At 43.6% G+C, this 25250-nt stretch overlaps 1 protein-coding gene across 1 annotated transcript; it reads right to left on the bottom strand.

The window, feature by feature from the left end:
* Nucleotides 1–841: 841 nt before the first annotated feature.
* fam131ab (family with sequence similarity 131 member Ab) lies at nucleotides 842–25250 on the bottom strand (the record flags this gene model as incomplete). The annotated part of the gene is made up of 5 exons (XM_080731915.1): nucleotides 25113–25250; nucleotides 18625–18718; nucleotides 17149–17328; nucleotides 5588–5719; nucleotides 842–1488 (listed from the first exon to the last, which is right to left on the bottom strand). The coding sequence occupies exons 2-5, from the start codon at nucleotides 18692–18694 to the stop codon at nucleotides 842–844; spliced, it is 1029 nt and encodes a 342-aa protein (XP_080588041.1). The 5' UTR covers nucleotides 18695–18718; nucleotides 25113–25250.

Genomic DNA, 25250 nt, shown 5'->3' with positions numbered 1-25250 from the left:
TGCAGAGATTAATTCACAGTTTTAATACTCAGTCCTCTCTGTCAATCAGTCCTGCCTAATTGGTTGGCGTCCATTATGTGTATGGAACAGTTCACTTCCCTTCCTGTAGGGGCGGCGAAACCCTGCTGTCACATTCCTGGGTTTTCACATGTCACGAACCCCACTGGTCAATCGATGGGTTTCTTTTCCCCCCGACCGTCTGCAGGTTGGCCAGTCCAGCTCTGTTTCACGCCGATAGAAAAGATTGTTTGGACGCCTCGAAAACTGAAACATGTTGATTGATATCAAATGGGAGGTGTGGGAGGCAGAGGAACCCAGGGGAGAGGGAAGGGGAAGTGGAGGAGAGGAAATCTGACCATGTCACTATAAGGCAAAAGGACAGATGGTTTAACACTGCAGTAAGATTACTCAACAGGGAGGGAAAAAAGAAGGAAAAAAAAAACATGCGCACAAGTTCAGACTTGTCTGACCAAGTGGAGGAAAATAGAAAAAGAAATATTTGAAAGAAAGTCCTCCAAATGAGAGAGAGTGAGAGTGAGAAAGAGAGAGGGAGGGAGGGAGAGAGAGGGCCCTATTTTAGCCGATGTCTCACCCCTAATCCCTAAACGTCTTTGCTTTCTTTTTCACCATTTTTGAAAAACATTTAAAAATGCTTCAAATAGACAATCTACATCGACACGCAGTGATCATCGTAGATCAGCTATTTGAACTATTTCTACAATATTTTTTTCAAAATAGCGATAAAAAAAAGGCAAATAAGTTTAGGCACAAGGGGCCAGGCGTTGACGAAAACAGGCCCCGGAGAGTGAGAGGTCAGAACGCGGACGTAGCAGCGCAGTGGCTACTGGTCGCTTGTCTCTCTCGCTCTCTCCTCCTCCTCCTCCTCTTCCTCTTCCTCCTCTTCCTCCTCGTCCAGGGACACCACTCCGGACGAGGCCACGTCGGACACTCTCCTCCTCCGGCCGACCAGGAGGCCGTAGTCCTGCTCCTCCTCCGCCCCCCCGGCCTCCGCCCGGCACACCACGCGCCCGTAGTCCTTGCAGGGCGCGTCGTCCTCGTTGCCCTCGTCCTCCGGGGACAGGTAGGTCTCGGAGTAGGACGCCGAGTAGCACGGAGAGTCCTGGCCGCCGCCGAAGGAGGCCCGGCTGCCCTCCAGTATCTTGGACAGTATCTTGGCGGCCAGCTCCTCGGCGGCGTTGCTGCCGCACATGTGGTGGTGTTGGTGGTGGCGGGCGTGCGCGTCGCGCAGCAGCAGCGGGTGGTGCTCCTGGTCCAGGCTGCAGAGGCTGGAGCACAGCGTGTCCGGGGAGCCCGCCGCTGTCGGGGAGGGCTCTCCGCTAGCGCCTTCGCCGCCGCCCTCTCCGCCGCCACCGCCGCCGCCGCCTCGCTCGACGCAGGGGCCTCCTCCTCCTCGCCGCTGCAGGCCCAGATGTTGGCACACCTGGCTGTGGATGAGGTCCTTCAGGTAGGGAGGGTAGGACGGCACGTCTGGAAGAAGGGGAGGAGACACGTGGTTAACTTAGGACTTTTTTTTTGTGACGGCTGTGAGCCCGGCTCAGCTTTTGTGTTTAGGCAAAGAATAAAGGTCTGTCCATATACTGTCTCCGACCACCAAACCTTTTGTCGGAAAGTTCCGACTTTCCGACATCTGTAAAGTGCGCACTGCCACGCTATAGGGCGCTGAATTTGCAGATAGGCTATTCACTTCAGGATACAGCCTAAAAACTTTAAACATACAGACAAGATGATTGTTCATAGTTGTCCTGTGATCAGTCGGTTTATCACATCTTTCTGTCAAAATTGTCACTAGCTGAACTGGGGAGGATAGCGTGTACCTCCGCATGCGTTACGCCCCCCCGGTGATGCTCCTTGATGTCAGGTGAAAAGAAGATGGTGGCATGACGGATCGGGTATCGGAGGAGACCCGTTGTTGTCTTCACCCTCCCAATGACTACTATGGGGATTAGCAGGGATGGGTTTAGCGTAGAGTATGGGAATGGGGAATTGGCTTAACACTAAATTGGGTATATATGGAGGGGAGAAAATGTTTTCTTTTATTATCCTATATGGGCAGGGTTTTTCTTTTTTATACTGAACTCTTACGCACCGTGATGGCCTCAGATCTTGTGCTGTTTTGAACAAATGATTATTGTGATGGGAATGGGACTTGGGGTGTCATCAATGTGTGTGTGTACCTGCCTCAATGTGACACTGTGTACCTTAATAAAAAAGATTTGAAAAGAAAATTGTCACTAGCTGTCACTATAGCTGTCCACAACACCCCGGTAAACCGGCAGTGTGCAAACTTGACTGACATAACGCAAGGTTGATTCTTTTAACGTTCTCCGAAATGTGGACGTGAAAAGGCAGCAGTCTGCAAGGAAGGACCTTCCTTCAGGGGTGAAGTGCCAACAGTTTGCAGAACTGACATCGTGAGTGAACTCAACATGTCAAAAATGCTGCCAAACACGGTTCACAGAATTCACCAGCTGCACTGGAGTTTATTTGGGTGCAAAAGGAAATGAATCACAGAGCAGAAAACAGCTACAGGAGCGACCTTTGACGGTTCACGGAATGAGTAACGCACCAGCACAGACACCTGGCTGTGCTCTCAGCCAACTCTCTACCCACGCTGTTAGCAAATCCCGACATCAGTGCTTCTCTAACTTTTTGGTCACCCCTGTGTATAATGTTTTTCATCCAAGTCACCCTTGAATTACATTGTTACTTTATAGAACCTCACATTATGTACCCTTATGTCATATCACGGTATGCAAATATGTCAATCTTTCCCCCAGAAAAGGTACAGTACGTGTCATGAGGGAAAATTTGAGAGAACAAATATGAAAATAACTTCATACTTGACTTTCAACCGCTTGAACCCCAGCATCCCTATTCTGTGGGGAATTTTCAAAAATAGCAGATCAACAAGCAGATCGGCTATTTCTGGCAAGGAGCAACAAACTGTGTTCATGCTTCCTTCAATGCACGAGGAGTCCAACCGCTTCCCTGGTAGGAAGTAGCAAGTGGAAGGAACACCTCGGCTGACCAGGGGGAGGCAGTATACAGTAGAAACAAGGATTACTGCACTAGGGAACACGGGAGAACGTGCAAACTACACACTGAACTGAGAACTGTGAGCAATGGCATTTTTTTTCTCTCTCTCTTTCTATGTTCTAAGGCCTTTCCAGAGGGAAGGGGAGAAGCTGGGAAGAGAGGGGGCGGGATTAAGGGACTGTGACATCAAATCATTTCACTTTTCTGAGCCTAATTATTCAGAAAACACCAGACCACAGAGAATCCACAGAATGTTCAAAGTTCTGTTTTTTGGGGGTGTAATTGAGTTCATAAAAAATAAAAAATAAATCATCAGACATTTAAGCCTGCGTTGTGAGCTTGTAGAATCGCCAATTTTCAGTGAAGAGATTTATTTGTTGAAGAGGGAAAAATGGAGACAAAGTATAGACCAATGGGGGACCCTGGTCAACCAAGTATGTAGGGTTTAAGTGGTGCAGGGACTCTGTGTACAGCCACCAGACGGAAAACCAATTGGACTTAACCAGATTATAAGAAAACTAAAGGAAAGTTGCCTGACAAACAGACAAGCCAAAACCAATGCAAAATGGAATGCTATCTTAGCAATAAAATACTGTGCCCAAGTATTCTGCCAAGTATGTGGTATGCGGTCAGGTCTAGGCCTGGCTCAGGGAGGAGGACGCCCCTGCCATGCATAGTCCACCATGGGCATCCTATAGGGTGCGATAGGTCTAAGGCCTAGTAGGTGTGTGTGTGTGTGTGTGTGTGTGGGTAGAGTCGTATTTTGATGTTTATGCTGTCATTTTAGTTTTTATCACTAGTAAGACGCCTCCGGGGCGACATGCGAAGGTCGCGCCAATTCTTGGCCATCTGGCCAGTGATGTATATCGGACCAGTTACCCATATATGGAGATCCCTGCATGATAGTCAACAATGTGATCGGGTTATGTGCTTGTAGATCGGCTGTTTTCACTGGTTTTGTGAGACGGTCTTGTATGATGAAGCAGGGCTTTGCTTTACCAAAAGACGTAAACATTTGAAACTTGGAGATACAAGGTTTCTGCCCGACAGTGATGATATTTTAGTGATTATGTTGCGAGGAAAACATTGAGATAATAGCCATTTTGGTTAAAACTGACTGAAAAACTTTGTACTTCAAGTTTAAAATGATACTAAATATGTTTTCAAGTGTCCAAATAAATTCAAAATATTATCAAATTATCTCGCCGTCACGGCACCCCAGGGTGCCCCGTCACCCACTTTGAAAACCCCTGGTTTAGAGGCTCTGGTGGCCTTTGAAAGATGGCGAGTAGCCACAGTTTTACTATGCAAAATGACAAGGAGCCAATACTGAGGTGAACCTACAGTAGATCATGGTGCAATGCAGCTTATTGGTGGTTCAGTGTAATCAAGATGAAAGCATCAAGCACGCACACGCACACACAGAGAGAGAGATAGACGGCAGTTATATTTATAGCTCTCTCTTGCATGCACGGCACGCACGCACGCACACCCACTCATATGGCTGCCACCTCAGTCTGCAGCAGAAGGAAATGATATTAAACTTGCAGGAGGGATATCAAATTGCGCCGGTGAACAAAAAAAATGTCGGCAGAGGATGAAAACTAGGGCACTGGGACAATAAAGACACAGACAGAGAGAGGGAGAGAGAGAGAGAGAGAGACTGGAGAGGGTCATGTGATGGGTATTCAAGAGCAAGGAAAACATACTGCTGTGTGTGTGTGTGTGTGTGTGTGTGCGTGCGTGCGTGCGTGTGTGCGTGCGTGCGTGCTTGCGTGTCAAAAGTGTTGTACATGTGTGTGTGTGTGTACCAAGGGCATAGTATTTCAGTATTTTGAGGCCATATAGTAGGAAGAGACTTCAAGAGAAAGTTCATATGAGCTAGTTTCACTGTTTTCCCCCCTGCTGGTACCAAAAAGTATTATACTCCATTCAAGTGAATGTGTTTTTGCCGAACTTGATTTTATTAAACATTGTCATAAATAATTTATGCTTCCAGTCACTAGTTTAAAGTCGTCTTTCAATCACCATTTTGTTAAATTATGGTCCCACATATTTAAAAATTGCTGATAAAATAGCGGATATGCCGTAGGAGGGGCGTGGCTAGCTTGATTGACAAGCTCCCAAAACAATAGCATGTATTGACCCACTCCCCACTCTGTCCCAACCAATGGAATCCTGGTACCATTTCCGTTTTCAGGAGATGGCGGCATGCACACGCTTGCTAAACAGGTTTCATTTACTGTCTGTAGAGCATATCGTCACTGTCGGGAAGAAACCTCGTATCTCCAAGTTTCAAATTTGTAATTCATTTCGTTAAGTAAAGCCCTGCTTCATCATAGAAGACTGTCGCACAAGACTAGTGAAAACAGCAGATCTACAAGCACACAACGCCTAATCGGCTATTTTCACTAGTTTAGATCATTTTTAAAATGACAAATACAAAACGAACGGTTTTGGACATACAGGGTTTTCACCCGACAACGACGATATGGGCGTAGCTTTGTCCATCTCTTTTTTTACAGTGTACCTGTGCTCTGTGTGGCTGGCTCGTTGGCAGGCAGGAAGTCTTCGTCGTATGAGTCATCGTTGGAGTCATCGCCGTCCACTGAGGACCAGGCCCTCAGCTTGGCCTCCGCGATGGCAAACTGCTCTGCCACGCCTGCACACACACACACACACACACACACACACACACACACACACACACACACACACACACACACACACACACACACACACACATTAAATATAATGTGTGCACACGTGCAAAACAAATGATCGATATGTCGTCGTGATTCAAATAAGACACACACAGTGACACACACACGCACACACACACACACACACACACACGCACACACAGAAACAGACACAAGGTTGTCATAGCAACTGCGGTGGCGGTGGCGTCTCTTTGGCTGTGACCTGAAATCACTCACCGCTCACTGTAAGTCCACGATGTAGCGTTTCTAGTGCTAGTCTGAATGGATGGCGAGTATTATTAAAGCCCACATAGACAAAGTGCACTCATCGCTCGTCGTGGCTTTATGCCTAGTGAACACATCACGCAAAGTGCCAGTGGTTCCCAAACTTTTCAAGTCGAGACCCAAAAGACAAATTAAAGGGAGGGCAGGGAACCGTCCAAGTTGAGGGCAAAATGGTACCAGTAGTTCACCCCCACAATTTAATTTTTTCTATTGATTAGCCACACCATGGAGACTTGAGTTCAATAATATTTTTTTGTATTTGTCGCATTCCAAAGACAAAACATTTATTAAAGTAAATTTACCCCCATTGATCCAGAATCAATGGGGGCAAATTCACTATAAACATTTTGTTTTTTGTCTCAGGAATGCGACGAATACAAAAACATATTATTGAACTCAAGTCTCCACGGTGTGACAAATCAATAGAAAAAAGTCTTGGGGGTGAACTACTCCTTTAAAGTGAGATTGTATCATGAGATACAATGAGATGCAAGCATCGTGAGATTGTAGATCTACAATGTTTTTGCGATATCAATGTGAATAACCGAAATGAAATGGGAGGGTAAGAAAAAACAATTGGGGGGTATTTTTGTATAGTTGTATGAATGGGAATAAGAAGGTGTGGTTGTCACGCCTGCACTTGTCTCTCACGGCGCACCATCAGGGACCCACTGGCCTAGATATTGAGTATATACTGTACTGTAGGGAGGAGTGAATGAGTGAAGCAGCCTTTTAGTGTCCCAGATTCTGTTGATTGGCAGGTCCCTCCCTGGAACAGCATGTACAGCATGTGGATGAGAGTAAATGAAAGGGATGGTTTCCCCAGTCCATTCCATACCACGGACTAATCATTCATACTATACACTTAAGAGTGAATGGATGTGAGTGAATGTGTTTTTTTCTTTTTTACATCGAAAACACATCGCTTTTTGCATTTGATCACTTTTGTCCCCTGGACAAAAATGATCACACATTTTACTAAAGTAAAAGTATCAATACTGCAATGTATAAATACTCTGTTAGGGCACGGTCACACCAGAAAAATATTCTGTTAATATTCCGTCATTGCATTTCAAAGGGAATGGCATGGATTTATTGTCTTGCGCATCTTTCAGCATGCTGCGCAGAATTTGCATTTATGCTTGAAGCACTGTTTTCCCCTCTGTCCAATCGGGTGAGCAGATTGGACAGAGATTGAAAAGAAGGCGGACCGTCCCAAGACTCAGGAAGTGGCAAGTGGTTGTCACTGGTTATTAGGAGAATATTTGCCTCTGAAATGTAGTGTAGTAGAAGTAAAAGTACAGATGTAAAAAAAAAAAAACTCAAAAGTACAGTAGTTCAGTAAGTACTAAATGTTACTTTACACTAGCCTGACACTCAGCCTGAATTGACATTTTGTTTCATTCCACTATTCAGTCTGAAATCACTTCCATCTGCAGCAGTTTCTGGGATGGGAGTTGCCAAAGAGGCAGTCTTCTGCGATTGGTTCACCGCCTGACCAATCACAACAGTAGCAAAGCTGATGTAGTTGTTATTGGTGTTATGTGGCTGGCTAGCCTGTTGCTTGCTACTTGCTAACCAAAGAAACAGGCAGAATAGTAGCGCTACGAACTAGTAATCAAACACAGTAAAACATATCTGCTACTGATGTTTCATAGCGAGATCGATACGATTGCATGTTACCGCGGCGGGCGAAGCAATGTTTATGTTTGGGAATGTGCGGTATGGTCCGGCGGCGGCGCTGGGTTACTTGGAATCGCACATGAGTTCTGGGAAAACTCCACCCATGCTGCTCACAAGCCCCGACGTCATCGAGTTGAAGCGACGCTGATTTGCTCGTTCGGAATTTCAATCGAGGAAAACCACTTCAATGAGAGCATCACCAGACCCTTGAATCGCTGAAACAAATTTTTAAAGGGGCATGGCTAGCGATTCAGGGTCTGGAACCAGGCTAACTTTACACCACTGTCTGAGGCAAACAGCTATGAAACATAGGATAGTAGGCCTCAAAGGTTTTAATGTGAAAGATACTCATGTATTTGGCTGGACCACTATCTGAGAACACCCATAAGAGAACATTTTGTGTTGATCATTATTTTCAAAACAATTCCACACTTTAGGACAACTTTGTTTTTTTAAAGGGTTCATATTTTAGATTGTAATTAGAGAAAATAAAATATGCTAGTTAAAATGTTTTCATTTACTGCCTTCTATCGTTTTAGTGATTTTAATTACTTTTATTTGATATCTCTTTTTAGACACAATAAGCCAATTCCCAAGATGCACCGCAATATTTCATGGACAGATGTGACTTATGTGGGCTAGTAGTGTTACTGTAAATAGTGGTAAAGACATTGCTGGCCTATTGTGTCTATAAATACATATTTAGCCACTTGCATGCATGCCCCCACTCATGCACCGAAATCGCTAAAATAGCTGAAACGATAGAAAGAAGTAAATGAAAACAATTTAACCCTCATCTTTTCTTTTCTCTAATCTAAAACAAAAAAAAATCTCTATCTAAAATATGAACCATCGTCGTAAAAAAAAAAAAGTTGTCCTTCTAATCTAGATGATACAGTACATACTGTAACCTGGTCCACAGAACCCACTTTTAGAACCACTGACACGCAGTGTGGGAGACTTAACTACGTAAGGATTTCATGGTCATATATACAGATACAGTACAACACACACACTCAGGTGTACATGTGAGAAGCACATATGACATGGAGAGGACAGAGAAAGGGTGCATTTGTGTGTGTGTGTGTGTGTGTGTGTGTGTGTGTGTGTGTGTGTGTGTGTGTGCGTGTGCGTGTGCGTGTGCGTGCGCGTGCGTGTGGCTGAGGTGACTCAGCATGTCTTCAAAAGGTCTCTCTCTCTCTCTCTCTAATATAGAGATATCTGGTTAAAAAGTGACTTAGCGAAAGTGTCCCATTAAAATTTGAATAAACGCTGTTAAAACGAAAAACCTGACAGACAGGTGTTACCAATGATTCTGATTAAGGCTCTGTTACATTCACGTCAAACAGAGGGTACTTATTAGACCCTCCAGAAAAACGCGGGCAAAAATCTTTGACTATATTAAAAATGATGAAATATGCTGGTTTTTATGTGATTTTATGTTGTGAAATTGCGAAAAGTTGCAGAATATGCGAAAAGTTGTGAATTATCGTAGGGATGCCCCGATCAGGGTTTTTTTGCTCCCGATCCGATACCGATCAAATATTATTGCTTCCGATTCGATCCTGATCTTTCCCGATCCGATCTTTTGGCAAGGCATTAAGAAGAAAAAAAAATTCTATTCATTCTATCACTTGGTTCTCAACCTTTTCAGGCCGTGACCCCCAAAATAATCATATTTTAACTGGGGACCCCCGACCCTGAAGAGTTGAGGAAGTATATTTTGTATAACACGGTTCTATTGTGAAAATAGCAGATCTACATGCTCACAACGCCTCGCAACGCGAGGAGTTGTGAGCATGTAGATCGGCTATTTTCACAATTTCTGGCTTTAATATTTGACAATTTGGCCAATGTTTAATTTGTCATTTTAGAGGTATTAAAAAGTCCTTAATTTTTCACTTTCGAAATGTGCAGATACCCTCTATACACTTAAACTTTATGTTGATTTGTTTACTGTTGAGAGAGAAAACAATGTTGCACATTAAGTTAATCATCTGGGGACCCCCCCAAAATAATTTGAGGACCCCCCTGGGGGTCCCGACCCACAGGTTGAGAACCACTGAGCTAGTTGACAGTGCAGAGAGACATAATTGCCTTCCTTTGATCCATTAGCAAGGGGCCAATTACTACTTATTGGCATCAGCTGCCAGCTGTACACAGAGTCTGACACAATCACCTCCCCTCTGCAGTGCTCTGTCTGTCTCATTTCTCCAAAAGCCCTTGAATATGATTGAAAATGATTAAGGATTACTGTGATTATGGTAAGCTTACATTTCATATCGCATTCACCTTACCTGTAACTTTCAGTACTCCCAGAAAATATTTTTTTGAGAAAAAAAAAAAAAAAAAAAAAACTTTTTTTTTCCCCGATTTTTTTCCCCCGATCTCCGATCTTATAAAAACGGCCATATCGGCGGCCGATCCGATCACGTGATCGGGATCGGGCAACATGCGAAATATGCAGAAAAGAATATAAGAAATATGCAGGGGTTTATGTGATCTTATGCGGGTAGTTCCAAAATATGCGGGCGGAAATATGCAATTATGCAGCCTTTTTGAAAACATGTGACCCCCGCATAATCTGCAGCTGATTATGTGGGAAATGATGCGATCGCATAATCGCATTTTTCTGGACGGTCTAGCTTATATTGTGCATGTTGGCCTGGAAAAACTGCAACACCAAATGGAACAGAGCCTTCATTAGTATCATTGGTCACATCTGTGAAGGAACTTTAAGGAAGCAGCCCAATTTCTCACCAATATGGCTGCCGCGCATATATATAAGCTGTATTCCAATCCGAAGGGTTTGCACTTTGAAGTGCGCATTTGAAGGGATATGACGTCACTGGTCACAGATCTACAAGCTCACAATGCGTCGCAACGCAACGCATTGTGAGCTTGTAGATTGCTATTTGGCGCGGCCCAGTGACGTCATAGCCCTTCAAATGCGCACTTCAAAGTGCAAACCCTTCGGATTGGAATACAGCTATAGAGCCAGGGGCGAAAATATAGGGGGTGCCTGAGAGCTAAAGCACCCAGCTATGAAACCATTGATTTCTCACCAGACAACATTTTTAGCACTCGGCCGAATTCACACCTTTGCTTTGTCCCAAACAGCGTCAAAGCCCTCCCCCACATCCTGGTTGTCTGTCTGTGATGCAGCGCTGTTAATGATCCCCCTCCAACCGTCCTATAGGCTACTGTACTGTACATGTTCCTTGTTCTCCCTTATAGACTGTTTTTATTTTATTTTTTGACACTTGCTTTGGCAATGTAAACGTTTTCTCACAAAATGTCATGATTACCGAAAAGTATTGAAAAACAGTGTGTGTGTGGTAAATAATAGTTTGACATTTTAATAGCAACTTCAATGTAAATGAAAACTGCTGATTTATCACCCACAGTTTATTTTTTAAACTGAGATAATGTCTACTGTTAATCTGTTAATGCTGTAGGCTACTCCTCCAACTGTATACATTTTACCTCTTCTCTCAACTGCATGTTTTTATTTTATTTTGGATACTTGCTTTGGCAATGTAAACGTATGTTTTCTCATGCCAATAAAGCTCCTTTGAATTTAATTTAATTGATGTAGCCTAAATACATTTAGCCTAAATACTGTAGCTTTTCCTTTTGTGGGCTACTTTGCTTTTATTGATACCAATACTTTTGTACTTTTACTCAAGTAGTCATGCCAGCATTTTGTGTGTGTGTGTGTGTGTGTGTGGGGGGGGGGGGGGGGGGTCAAAGACGGGCACCCATTTGAATATTGAAACTTCTCCGCCCCTGTATAGAGCCCATTATCCTTCTCTCCCTCTGGAAGGAGATTCTCCAGCTATGGGGCTTTTAAGCCGTGACATCATTTTGTAGGCAGAGGAGAATCTGCCCCCAGAGCATTTTCTGTCCCTCGCTATTTCAAAAAACAACGACTAAAGAATAATGACTAAAGTATAATTCTAACACTTTCCTTTCAACAACAAAGAGAAGAAAAATGTGTAAATAGTAAAAATAGTAAAAAGATTCACGGAAACTGGGGGCAGAAATTCTCCTCTGCCTACAAAATGATGTCATACTTAACAGCCCCATAGGACACAGGGCCGGACATAAATTCGGTACTGGCATCTTGGCCCAGACCGGCCCACCACAACCGGCGCAAACTGAACATAGAAGCGCTTTGGGCTTGTATGAGCTGTTATATGTTTGGGTGGGACACCTGGGCCACAGTAGCCTGTGATTGGCCAGTATTCAGATGATAGACAAGCCAGTGGGCCAATCATGTGATGTCTCTCTGCTCTGTGGGCCACTGCTACTGTAGGATTGGCCCTCTCCACTTAGTGGCCGTCCAGCCCAAAAAAGTACTGTATCTAGCATATGCCCGGTATGCCAGATGCCCAGTCCAGCCCTGATAGGAAAGCTTCTGACAAAGACTTTATGGTCTTACGTTTTAATGCAGAGGTCCTCAAACTTTTTTTCTTTTTTCTCCCCCCCCCCTTTTACAATCCCAAACATTCAAACATGACCAGCTTTAATTTCTTCAGTAAATATTAGCAGCTTAATGACTACTAGTCTTTTTTATGTCCAATGTATTTGTATTTAAGTTCATTAAGTTAACATAAGAACATATAAATGCATTTGAAATGAAATACAAATGTTACTTTTCAGGTTTCCATTTCAAAAACAGCTACAAATAATTCTAAATTCCATTAAAAAAATAGCAAATATTTCCGATCTACAAGCTCAAAACGCGTCACAATATTTTTGGCTCTATATGCATTGTGGCCCTCTGGAGTGAGTGTGAAAATAGCCCTCTCCATCATCAAAGTTGCCCGTCCCTGGTGTAGCTGGTTCCACTGATTATAGTGGCAGCTTTCGGTCACAGCAAGCAGCTCTGGGAATGAAATATTACATGCCATGCTGCCCAGCGTAGCCCTGGCACACCATGCCACACAGACAATCACACGCAGACAATACAACTGTGCACTCATCCTGCCCTTTGAGGATGATCCTTGGCTTCAGCGGGCGGCCGGCGAGGCCAACTTCATTACATTTATACTAATTCCATTCTCTCCTCAGTGAAAGGCTTCTTTCTTCGTTTTGGGATGGAAACCCAACGACCCCCGTTCCTTCATTGTTGTTGGACTGCAACGTCAGTCGTGGGGAGAAAAAAAAAAGAACAGAATTTGAAGTCTTTTCCTTTGTTGTTGTTGTTTTTGCTTTCCGCCCTGCACCCCCCACGCCTCCAAATGCAGAGGCGTCAATTGGGTATGGCAGCTGCTATACCTTTGCTTCGGGGGATGTACTTCTTAAAGAGGTGGTGCCATAGTTTTGTACTTTTTCTGGTTTTCATGTGTCTAGGAGGTTGACAGTATTTCATTAGACCCCCTGGTGTGGTTGTTATGAGCAATTATGTATTCCCTTTGTATTTTGGGTTTCTTCCTCGAGGCTGCCACCTTGTGGGTCAAAAGTGCTGATCCAAAAACACAGATAGAGTGACATCATATAATCATCCCCTCCCCTTTTACCAATCACCCAACACTGTGGGTGTGGCTAACTTCAGCTGGGTTACCACCCACCATGACAACCAGGCATACTTAATGAACGGGTGTGGCCACATAAAAACCTAATTTTAACTCTTTCTTCCTTCTAGTATAATCATAATACCTGATAATCATGTTTTTGGGGGCGGGGGAGGGGGGGGGGGGGGATCATGGCACTTCATCTTTAAAATGAATTCATCATGAATGTTGCTAAGGTATGGCAACATGACTGGTGTCTTGTGACACCAGTCATGTTGCCATACCTTAGCTTTTGCTGAACTGACGCCTCTTGTCCAAATGTCGAGTTTCCAAAGGGCGTCCTGCCAGCATCGTGTGCATTTTAGGCTGTTTGGGAGCAAACATCCTCCCGTGGACACGCTTCCAACTCCCGTTTCCTGTGGCTCTCCATCCCCTGCCGGCGCTGTGCTGGAATCTGGACTCCAAACCGCCTGGCTCCGCTCACTTCCACACACACTCCAGACCGTGCGTTTGACACGCACTCTCACAAAGTCACGCACACACTCCTATCGCCTGCCTCGCGCGCAGCTGCTTATTCTGATGCAATCACATACAAATGTAACAGAAAAAACGCATGCATGCGCGCAAGCACACACCAACACATGCACACATGAACGCACGGGCACAGACAGACAGACACACACACACACACACACACACACACACACACACACACACACACACACACACACACACACACACACACACACACACACACACACACACACACACACACTGTACGACTGAAAGGGTGACATAAGCTCCTCTCTGTGAGGGTCAAGGCTAGCGGCCAGACTCATGCACTCAGGAAGAGACACTCTCCAGGAGTATGTGGAAAGAGTTTTTTTTTTTTTTGCACACGTGTGTGCATGTGTGCATGTGTGTGTGTGTGTGCGCGTGTATGCCTATAGGCAGAAGCCTGTTCGTATCAGTAGGACGACTTTCTCGCACTGTAATGAGTTCACACACACACACGCAGGCACGCACGCACACTCCTGGCGTGTGCCTGCAAGCCATGCTGACTTTCAGGCCACGTGCCCTGTCACCTAAATGGGCGTTAACCCACAAAGTCAGTGGCACTATACGCCTCTCAATCCTGACCGGGTGCACGTTGATGATGTCAGCTCAACCGTGACCATGGGTGCACACTGATGATGTAAGAACAGAACAGGACAAGTGGACCAGCTCTCACCGTCAAATATGGCATTATTAGGAAGTGGAGGGCAATGTAAAAACCACACCCAGTGTGAAATGAGCGGTGCTTTTCATGAGTTCATTTCATTAAGCGTCCCGCGAAGCTTGACCAATACGCGGGACATATACGTACACACAAACAGACAAGACAAGGCTTATTTATAAAACAGAGAACTGAGAGTCAAAAGGGCAGGTGAGATAGTGTGTGTGTGTGTGTGTGTGTGTATGCCTGCGTACATGCGTGTGCGCGTGTGCATGTGTGTGTGTGCATACACAACGCGTGTGTTTGTATGTGTGTGTGTGAGTGTTTGTGCACATGCAGGGGGGGGTGGTTAGAGGGACACAGCGAAAATCGCTCCGTCATGGTGGAACTAACAGGGAGCAGAACCTCAGCGTGCAAATTAACCTTGGGAACCTGCATTGCGGGAAGCGAGCGAACGAGAGAGAGAGAGAGAGAGAGAGAGAGAGAGAGAGAGAGAGAGAGAGAGAGAGAGAGAGAGAGAGAGAGAGAGAGAAAAGGAGAGTGGGGGGGTGATTAAAGTCTCAGTAAAAGGCAGGAGGGGACAAACAGTGTGACAGGGTGAGAGAGAGAGAGAGAGAGAGAGAGAGAGAGAGAGAGAGAGAGAGAGAAAGAGAGAGAGAGAGATAGAAGGGGTGAGAGTGGACACAAGAGGAGTGAAAGATGGGCTGTCTGGGGCGAACAGATGGGGTGATTGGGTATAAAGAAGCTAGAGGACGCTATAGGGGAGGGCTGGATAGGATGTAACCTTTGCAGAATCAAACAGACACCTTCTGTGTACAATGGATGTAGGGATTTAGCAAACGCTCCCACCCGGAGACTCTTATATGGTATGGGAGTAAAGTGAACATTCAACAAAACACCAACAGGTTGATGGTCGTGGAATTAGCATGATAAAGGGTTATGCTACAAGGTAAATACGCAGTAAAATCCAAAGTGTTAATTTCACTCTAAGAGTGTACAAATGGAACCAAATTAACCCTGTGAGGGTCCATTTAGTTACTCACCCATGGCCCATTTTAGTTTCTTCTGTGAGCTATCGGTAGAAATGGCATGAGAACCTAGGTGTTGTTGGTATGTGTGCTCTGTATATCATAAGAAAATGTGTAAATTGTTATTATTGTTATTTTTGTAATTGTGTTGTTGTTGTTTTTTCTTTATATTGTTTTGCAGTTTTGTTACGGGATTGTTTTTGTTTTTGTTTTATGTTTGTTAAAAAACATATGTTCTTTTTTGATTCTGTAAAAAAGAAAAAAAAACTCAATAAATATATTGTTAAAAAAAATGTATAAATATTCAATGTTTTAATCAGCAAACAATATTTACTAATAATAAGTAATAATGTGCTCAATACGGTGATTATAAAAAGGTAATTAATAACGGTACACAGTTGGTTGGACGTGTTCATTTAACTGTGGGAGTGTAACGTTTTACCAGGATTTATGTGTATAATTAGTTTGGGCGATAATAATAATTAACTTTAAAAATAATTAAACACTCCTGACACAAACACCAAAAAAAAAGGAAAACTGAAACTGGGCAAATTATTCTGTGTCTCACTTTGCTTTCATACCGATCTGTCTGAAAAAAGAAGAAAAGGAAATACTAAGTGCAATGGATTAGTTCATTACCACTGTCATAGATGAAAACTGTATTCTTCCATCTATCTTTAAAGAGCTGATCTGCATGCTTGTGATGCGAAGCAGCAGTTGTGGAAGAAGTACTCAACTGTTTTACATAAGTAAAAGTATCAATACTGCAATGTAGAAATACTCTGTATGTAAAATTACGGAATTCAAAATGTTCTGGACAAAAACTACAAAGGTATCAAAATATACTTAAAGTGCCAAAAGTCGAAAGTGCTCATTATGCAGAATGTCCCGTTTCAAGTATTCAAATGTATATAGGGCAGGGGGCCAGTTGTCCGGATTTAAAATGAAGCAAACACGGAACTGAAAGTTCCTATGATTGGCCGCTAGTTGCACTGTTCTGGTACCAGAAGCAACATGTTCTCCATAGGATTCCATTCATTTCCCCTGAACTTTTACATTTGAATTTCTTACCTTAATAAACATTGTCATAAATACTTTATGGTTCCTGTCGCTAGTTTAAAGCCTCGTTTCAATCACCATGATACGCGTTTTGTGAAAATATGGTCCAATTTATGTTGTAATTGATGTTAAAGCAGGGTATGCTGTGATGATTCTTCTTTGTGTGCTTTATTTTCGGCAAGCTCAACACCACATTCTCCCAAGTATCCCTGCGGTTGCACGTAACCGTTGGCAGCCATTCGAGATGATACCATTTCTACCAATGAACGTTGATTTCTACAATGATGGCGGCAATCATACGAGGGCCAAAAAAGCGTAGTTTTCGCAGCATAGAAACCAAAGGCTTCCCACCGTCCATATTTTTTACAGTCTATGACATAGGGTAAATGAGGAGAAAAAAGCTGTATCAGTTTTGGTGGAGGAGACAGGTTTTCCTCCAATCAGGATAGAGTGGGGCCTTCCTCCAATCATGGTCGAGTGGGGTGGGCCTTAAACGCACCAAGGCCCGCCCCCACTTGATCATGATTGGAGGAAGGCCCCCGCCTGTCACCTACTGTACATGAAAACTGAAGTAACTACTGTACGGACGAGGCCCCTACCTGCAGCGAAGCGGGCCTCCTGTTCCCCCTCGGTGAGGTCGGAGTAGGAGTTGAAGTCGGACTCGGGGGCCGGGGTGTCGGTGGGCTTGCACCAGCCCTTCCACTCTATCAGGTGGGCCACCCTGCCCTGGGCCAGGCCTGTGGGCTTGGTGACGTGGTCCTTGACCACCTGGGAGATGCCTAGAGGGACAGGGTTATGGGGAGAGGTACTCAAGTTTAAAACTTAAGTCAAAGCGCCAATATACGTCAATTTAGAAATACTCTGTTACGAGTAAAAGTCCGGAATTCAAAATGTACTTGGGTAAAAGTGTCGGTACTTAAAGTACCAAAAGTTGAAAGTACTCATTATTATGCAGAGGTTTTCAAATGAATAAAAGTATTTTGAATATAGCAGATCTACAAGCTCACAATGTGTCGCATTGTGACGGATTGTGAACTTGTAGATCGTCTATTTTCAAATGGCCGAAATGTATATAGGGTTGGAGTGGTTAATGCATGTTTTGTAATGATAATAAAAAAATAATCAAGTTTTCAAATAATTGTACTGAAGTAAAAGTACAATAATTGCCTCTGAGTTGTAATGGAAGTAAAAGTACTGAAAACTGGAAATACTCCAGTAAAGTAAAGATGCCTCAAGCTTTTACTTAAGTAGTACTTCAGTAAATGTACTTGGTTACCTTACACCACTGACTGATATACTGTTGTTGTTTTTGAGCGGTGGTCACAACGCTCCTATACGTGGCCGTGTGTGTGGGTCTGTCTGTCTGTCTGTTTGTCTGTTTGTCTGTCTGTATGTCTGTCTGTCTGTCTCCGGGTATGTAGCCTGCACTCCTGCAGTAACCTTTTCTGACCACACATGTTAAGGGAGGGGCGCTGTTGCACACACACACACACACACACACACACACACACACACACACACACACACACACACACACACACCACCGCTCAGTTCATACGAGTGTGATTTTTTTTTAAATAAGTGTTAAACAGCTCAATATTCCGATAGCAATCAGTTGTGTTAGTCTTCGTTCAGTCTCCATCTCTCCAGCCCAGTAAACAGAAAATACATTTCCAGCCCTATATAACAATTTTGTCCAATTAGGAGAGATAACTCATGCAGGATACAGGATGAAAAAGTTGAAAGTGATGAAACAACAAACAAGCAGTCACATTTCTAACAAACACTATAGAATTGAAGCTGACAATGATCTTTATGGAGTTTCATCTCCTGGTTGAACCACATTGGTATCCCAAACCTGATTAATATGTTTACACACCCTTTCATATAACAGGTACTTAAACAGACAAGATTGTAATGATATGTTCATGCTAGTTGTGGTGTGTGTGTGTGTGTGTGTGTGTGTGTGTGTGTGTGTGTGTGTGTGTGTGTGTGTGTGTGTGTGTGTGTGTGTGTGTGTGTGTGTGTGTGTGTGTGTGTGTGTGTGTGTGTGTGTGTGTGTGCACGCGTCTCACCATTTAAGGAAGATCTGGCTAACGCAGCGATCTCTTGAATAGTTAGCGCTCTTCTGGATTTGGGTAACATTTCAATGGTGTCATCAACATTCACCTGAGGAGAGAAGAGACATCATTTCAGCGTGTTAACAAGCTGGATAATATGGTTTGATGAGAACTGAGTCATAGCGATCACTTTTGTAGCCTAAGCTCTGGAGAATCAAAGGTCCCTTTATTTTACGTTTATCATTGCTTTAAGGACGGGGTACATTTTAAGTTGGAAATGAATATAAAGTGATAAAATGAATATAAAGTGAAAAACAGTAAAGGCATTCTGACAGTAAATATGTTACTGCAGGGGTCTTCAACAGGGGGTCTGGGACCCCTAAGGGGTCACAGAGTTACAACAGGGGGTCCTCCAAATCTTTGAGTGATAGAAACGTTTTTCTCCTTTTTTATATTAACCACTTGAACCCTAGCGTACATATTCTGAACTAACTCTCTCTCAACTAAGGGGTCCTTGGCCTGAAAACGTTGAAGACCCCTGTGTTACTGTATACATTTACATTTTGAAAATCTAAGTTTGAACCGTTAAATCCAACCCACCTCAACATTCACAAATCATGCAGTAGCCTATAGATTTTCTTTCTTTTTTACATTTTTTGTCAAAGCAGTGATGTCAGGAGTGGAAGAGGTTCAATCCACCCCGGCAAACTCACCCAAACTCTGTATCAATATGACCCCTCCTCCCTCGGGAATGAACATGAACTCCCCAGCCTTATCAGAGGTGCCCCCTCCCTCCCCTCCTTCAAAGCCGCCCTCGAATCTCACCTCTTCACAATTGCTTTTCCATGCAGCTGAGACTGCGATGAGGCTGAGTTGAGAAGCTTCTTAACCTTTGTTTTACTGTTTTTATTTCATGGTTTTAGCTTTTTCCTAATAAAGTCGATTTTTTTCTCTTCCCATTTACAGTGACTTTGAGTACTAAGCGCAATATACATCTGATGTATTATTATTATCAATAAACATTTAATGTAGAGAGGCTTCCAGAGCATTGCAAGTTCATAGCTGCAATAGACCTTTACAATATAATATAACCTGGCTTATATTTATAAGCCAGTATGTATACCATGTACCATGTATAGGGGCGGCAGTGGCACACACTTTTCAAATTTTATGTAATTTCCATATTTGTTTACATTTTTTACTTTCTTTTAAAGCAACTAATATTTCTCTACATATGGACTAGTGTGTAGATATCTGAAGTTGTCCCTTATCTGTTGCCCTACCTTAAACATTCTTGTTGTGGAAAAACCAAACATAAAGCCATTGCTTCTGCCGCACCCACAACATAGACACACGAACATGCAAACAGGGTTATTAACCATCAAATGTTACATTGTGTGGTGCGTGTTCAAATTAGTTATACAGAGCCCACTTTCGTTCAACTACAGCAAAATGACGAGTGTTCACTTAGGTCTGAGGTGTGTATGTGTAAAGATGATTTTCGCTGTCTGTGACTGTAATCTATCCAGTTTCTTTTGGCTGCAGAGAAGATGACTCGGTCAAACTGTGAATCCATGAAGCCACTCTGGGTCATCGGTTGACCGTGAGCAGCAAGCACCGGAAATGTATTTACAATCTTTTGACTGAAACACAAGCAGAGACCAGACCCCCCCCCCCCCCCCCTCCCCTCCTCCTATTCTCTCCTCTCATCAAATCTGTCTATTCAGTAAGGTCACACCACACAGGTGTAGTATCAGGTGTTGACAAGGGCCTTTGTTCGCCGTCTCTTTTTATAGCCGAACCTGTATAGGCCTATGTGCGCCTGAGGTATGATGATATATAGGTCAACACCCCATTATAGGTCACATGCAAAGATAAGGTCATCATGAGTTATTAATTTATAGGTCAGCGGGATATCTTTTGAACGGATCATAATTTATGCACGCGTTCATTTCATGGCGTTCAAACAAACCAGTAAACAAACAAATATATGTGGACCAACACACGGATAGACAGAACAAACTGCTGCTAAGGTCCCACCAGGGCAGAGACATTCACGGTCTTGTGATGATATCAGCTCTAGTGCTGAGAGGCGTGGATAATCCTCTGGCTCCACAGAGGAGCTCATACGGGGGAAACATCTGGAAGAGATATGACTGAGTTACACCACAGCCTCCGGGGTCCATATCAGCCTATCTACAGCCACAGCCCCCGCTGTCCCCCCGGATTTTCCCCCTTGGGATAATAAAGGTATCTAACTATCTATCTGTCAACCTATCCAGTGGGGGGAAAAGTATCACTTAAAAGTATCAATACTGCAATGTAGAAGAAACACTGTGTTACAAGTATAACGTCCAGTAATCAATATTTGCTATAGGCCTAATGCAAGTATTGGCAAAATATACTTAACGTACCAAAAGTGGGCTCATTGTGCCAAATGTCCTGTTTCACAGGTTATCATAATGTCTAAACGGATTTAAAAGTATTTTGAAAATAGCAGATCTACAAGCTCACCAAGCATCGCTATCGCATTGGCGATTTTTAAATAGGGCTGAAGTGGTTAAATTAAATAATCAGAGTTTTCAAATAAATGGAGTGGAGTAAAAGTACAATATTTGCTGCTGAGATGCAGTATAAACTACTGTCTGCAAGTAAATACCTCAAAATTGTACTTGAGTAAATGTACTTGTTTACTAAATGTTACTTTCCACACTGCACCTATCTACAGCAGGGGTCTTCAACGTTTTCAGGCCAAGGACCCCTTAGTTGAGAGAGAGAGAGATGAGGCGGGGATCCGCAAAACCTGTTCGATTCCATATCGTTTAATCGTTTGACAGCGCAATCATCAGTGTATTTTGGATTCATGTCAAATTGTTTTCAGATATTTAACCACTTGAACCGTCAATATAATAAACTTGACCTTTCACTCTGTTCTTAGTTTGCTCTTTTTCCCCCTCTGCACCAAACCTATTTGCTGATTGATCTACAAGCTCCTCCATATTCTGAGAACTTTAGCCAAAAATAGCAGATCTACAAGCTCACAACGCTTGTAGATCTGCTATTTTTTGGCTAAAGTTCTCAGAATATGGATGCTAGGGTTCAAGTGGTTAATATAAAAAAGGAGAAAAAAGTTTCTATCACACAAAGATTTGTATAGGACCCCTTGTAGTAACTCTGAGGACTCCTTAGGGGTCCCGGACCCCCTGTTGAAGACTACAGTCAGGTCTGCAGGTCTAGTTTGCAGCCATCCTCCTATCAGTTACAGATGAAGGCAGGGGGGGTTCTGACATGTATATCGTCGTTGTCGGGCAGAAACCTTGTATCTCCAAGTTTCAAATTTGTAAGTTTTTTCGCATCAGACAAGGCTGTCACACAAAAGTAGTGAAAACAGCCGATCTACAAGCACACAACGCCTCGCAGTGCGAGGCGTTGTGTGCTTGTAGATCAGCTGTTTTCACTATTTAGTAAAAATAAAAAATTGATAAAAATGAACGGTTTTGGACATACAAGGTTTCCCCCCGACAACGACGATATGTGAGCTAGGGTTGGGGAGTGAGAATGTATGGACCAACCATGGTCCTGGTTCAGTTTACATCGATTACCCACAGCCACAGACCCCCAGGTCCATGGTTTCAGGTTACAACAACATGCTGTATAGAATCACTGCTCCTCGGATCCATCGAGTCTATTTAACCTCAACCTTAACTGCTCCATTCCTCCATTCATCTCCCCCGTATTGCCTTTATACTGAACAGGGGGCGGCGAACATGAACATCGGCGGCAGCGTTGCTGTCTTGTCTCCTCCTTCACACACCAGCCATGAATGCACAACAAGCACCCAACAACACAATAGGCTATACTCACGAACGCGCGCACACGCACGCACGCACATGCATACACACACAAAAGAAGAAACAAATTCCGCATACAATCTTGGAATGGGACAGAGGTTTCCATTGCGCTCAATCTATTGTCTATAATGAATCCTATACACTTTCTCAAATGCGGTAGCCTATGGCCTATAGTAGGGCTATAGTAATAAAATCACATTCTCAGATAAAAAGCGTCTGTTTACAAGTAGAGACCATGCAGCTACCTGTCTGAAGTGAAGAGAACTGTAACCACTAAACAGTCTCCCGTTGTTGTGTCTGTGAGGCTGCATGTTCGCGCCACAATGCCACAGGTTTCATAACTGTCTCGCGAACATGGCTCCTCAAGGCGAAGCATAATCTGCATTTGCTCTAATTATAGGCTAATTAAGGTTACATAGGCTTCTCTAGCTAGCAGACGCCTTGTGTTGTGTGGGCTGGCGCTTTTCGCCAATTAGTCGAATAGGCCTAGGCCTACTACACACTACACGGTATCTCTTTTCCTTATAAGCCATCAAACGAAGGTTGCACAAGACACTGAACACAGAGCCGCCGTTCAGCACCGCGGACAGCTCCCTTTCGTCCACACTGACGACGGGAGCTGTCCGCGCCGCGGTGCTGAAAGGCTGTGGACTCCACACTGAACGAAACATTGCAGAGAAACACGATCCCGACCACAGACACCCCATCCGTTCCTGTCGGACATAAAGAGAACACTAAAAGCCAAAAGGTGTATAATAGGCACGTTTAGTTTGAGACGGAACAAGGTTAAACACACAGCCCGTCCATACCGGTGTCCCCTCGCTGGTGAAGACGTCCCTTGTTTTCTCTCTGAAGATGAGCTTTTCCACGGAGAATAAGATGCACATCTTTCTCTCGAGCAGCCACGCCACGCTGTCCTGTTTGTATGATGACGACGACGAGGATGATGATGATGGATGATGGAGCCTCTCTCTCTCTCTCTCTCTCTCTCTCTCTCTCTCTCTCTCTCTCTCTCTTTCTCTCTCTCTCTCTCTCTCTCTCTCTCTCATTCGTTTGATTTCCGGCGGTGCTCAACTTTCCACAAAAAGGAATATTTCTATGCATGGCAACGGGTCATGATTTCGGCTGATGACGTCACAAGCAGACCTGGTTTAGTTGGAGATACGCCTAACCTAAACTGCAATTATTTACAATAAAGGAGCTCTTTCCAAATATATAATCTATATGCTGTAAGTTTTCAAACTATATTTATAAGGCCTGTAGGAATGATGTTGACGAGGCAAAAGCAAAACCAGACGGGTTCCGAACCTGTGTGGTTTTGAGGTTCGGGAAGCTTTTCAGGCCCATTAGTAGCCTACAGTAAAACACGTGATATTCAGGTCTATTATATATGGGATCCATACATGAGACGATATATATCGTCACTGTCAGGCAGAAACCTCGTATCTCCAAGTTTCAAATGTGTAATTATTTTCGTAAAGTATCATCATCATCATCATCATCATCATAATCATCTTACTGTTTTTGAGCGGTGCTCCTGGAAGGAGATAAGCTCCAACATCTGACTCTGTCCAGTTCACAAAGTATGAAGCGTGGCCTACATCTGGCCTATAGCATCTTGGAAGTTGCACAAATGGCTCAAGGTTTGTTGTACGCCCAGGGTCCCATTGGCCAAGCTTCGCTCCGCAGGACGCGCTGATGAAATTATCTCATGAATAGCACCGCTCACTTCACACTAGGTGTGATTTTTCGTAACAATTGTAAAATATTGTTAAATATTCATCCCTCGTATATGTAACGCCGTTGTTACCCAATTATTATCTGATCAATAATTGGTAGATATTTTCGGTGGCGGTGCAGCTATGAAATCGTCTGCCCGCCCATTCAATCGTATAGGAATCAGTCCTAGAAGCATTACTCTGTCTGTACCGCCGAGATTCCATTTTAAAAAACGCATTAAAAATTAATTGCTAATTACTGCGAATGACTTGCGAATAATTAGAAACTAACATGGTGAACGGTATTGAGAACCGAAAAGGACTGAGAACTCAAAGCAGAATCAACTCGCTAAAGACTCAGAAGACTTGGTAAATTAGGTTGCCTAATTACTAAACGAGGAATGGTGGAGAGAATGATTTTCTGCTTCACGTGGTGACTTACTGAGTTCTATACAGAGCTAAATTCTGCTCTTCATATAAAACAAAAGCTATAAAAGAATACGCACATGATCACTTTTCCAGGTGCTGGGCTGGGTTAAGATATGATCACGAAGAAGAATATAGAACCCGCACGCTCATGCTCCATTAAAAAGACCCAAAATAGAAATTAAAGTTGGTGAAAATAGCACTCTTTTTTCCCTTTATAGTCTACTTGGCTTTTCTTAGATGTGTCTGTTTTAAAATGTTATATTAAACAATATATATATTTTTATATTCGGAAAAACCTTTTGAAATATAAAAATTCGTCCGTGAGCCACTGTTTGGGAACCATTAACGGTTTAGCATGTGTGCGGGTTAATGATCTTCTTCATGCACTTCATATCTAAGACGTGCAATGTCATGACAATCCTTTTTGCATGACACACAGAAGAAAGAAAGGATCTCTTCTCAACGTGGGAGGGGGGGGTAAAAAAAACAACAACACAAACTGCACCTCGCTGAAGTCCAAAGTCGTCAGAGGCGCTGCCAGCAGCAGCCTGCGGCTGCGCGCCAGGCAGGTGACCGTCCGAGTGTTGCCCAAGAGCGGGATGTCGGACGCGGAGCTCGACGCGCTCCAGTCGACGCGCAACGT

This window comes from Nannobrachium achirus (assembly GCF_963921795.1).
Source record: "Nannobrachium achirus genome assembly, chromosome: 8".
In the NCBI taxonomy this organism is placed as follows: domain Eukaryota; kingdom Metazoa; phylum Chordata; class Actinopteri; order Myctophiformes; family Myctophidae; genus Nannobrachium; species Nannobrachium achirus.
Note: the sequence above shows the minus strand (reverse complement) of the source record. Positions and strands in the feature narration are given on the sequence as shown.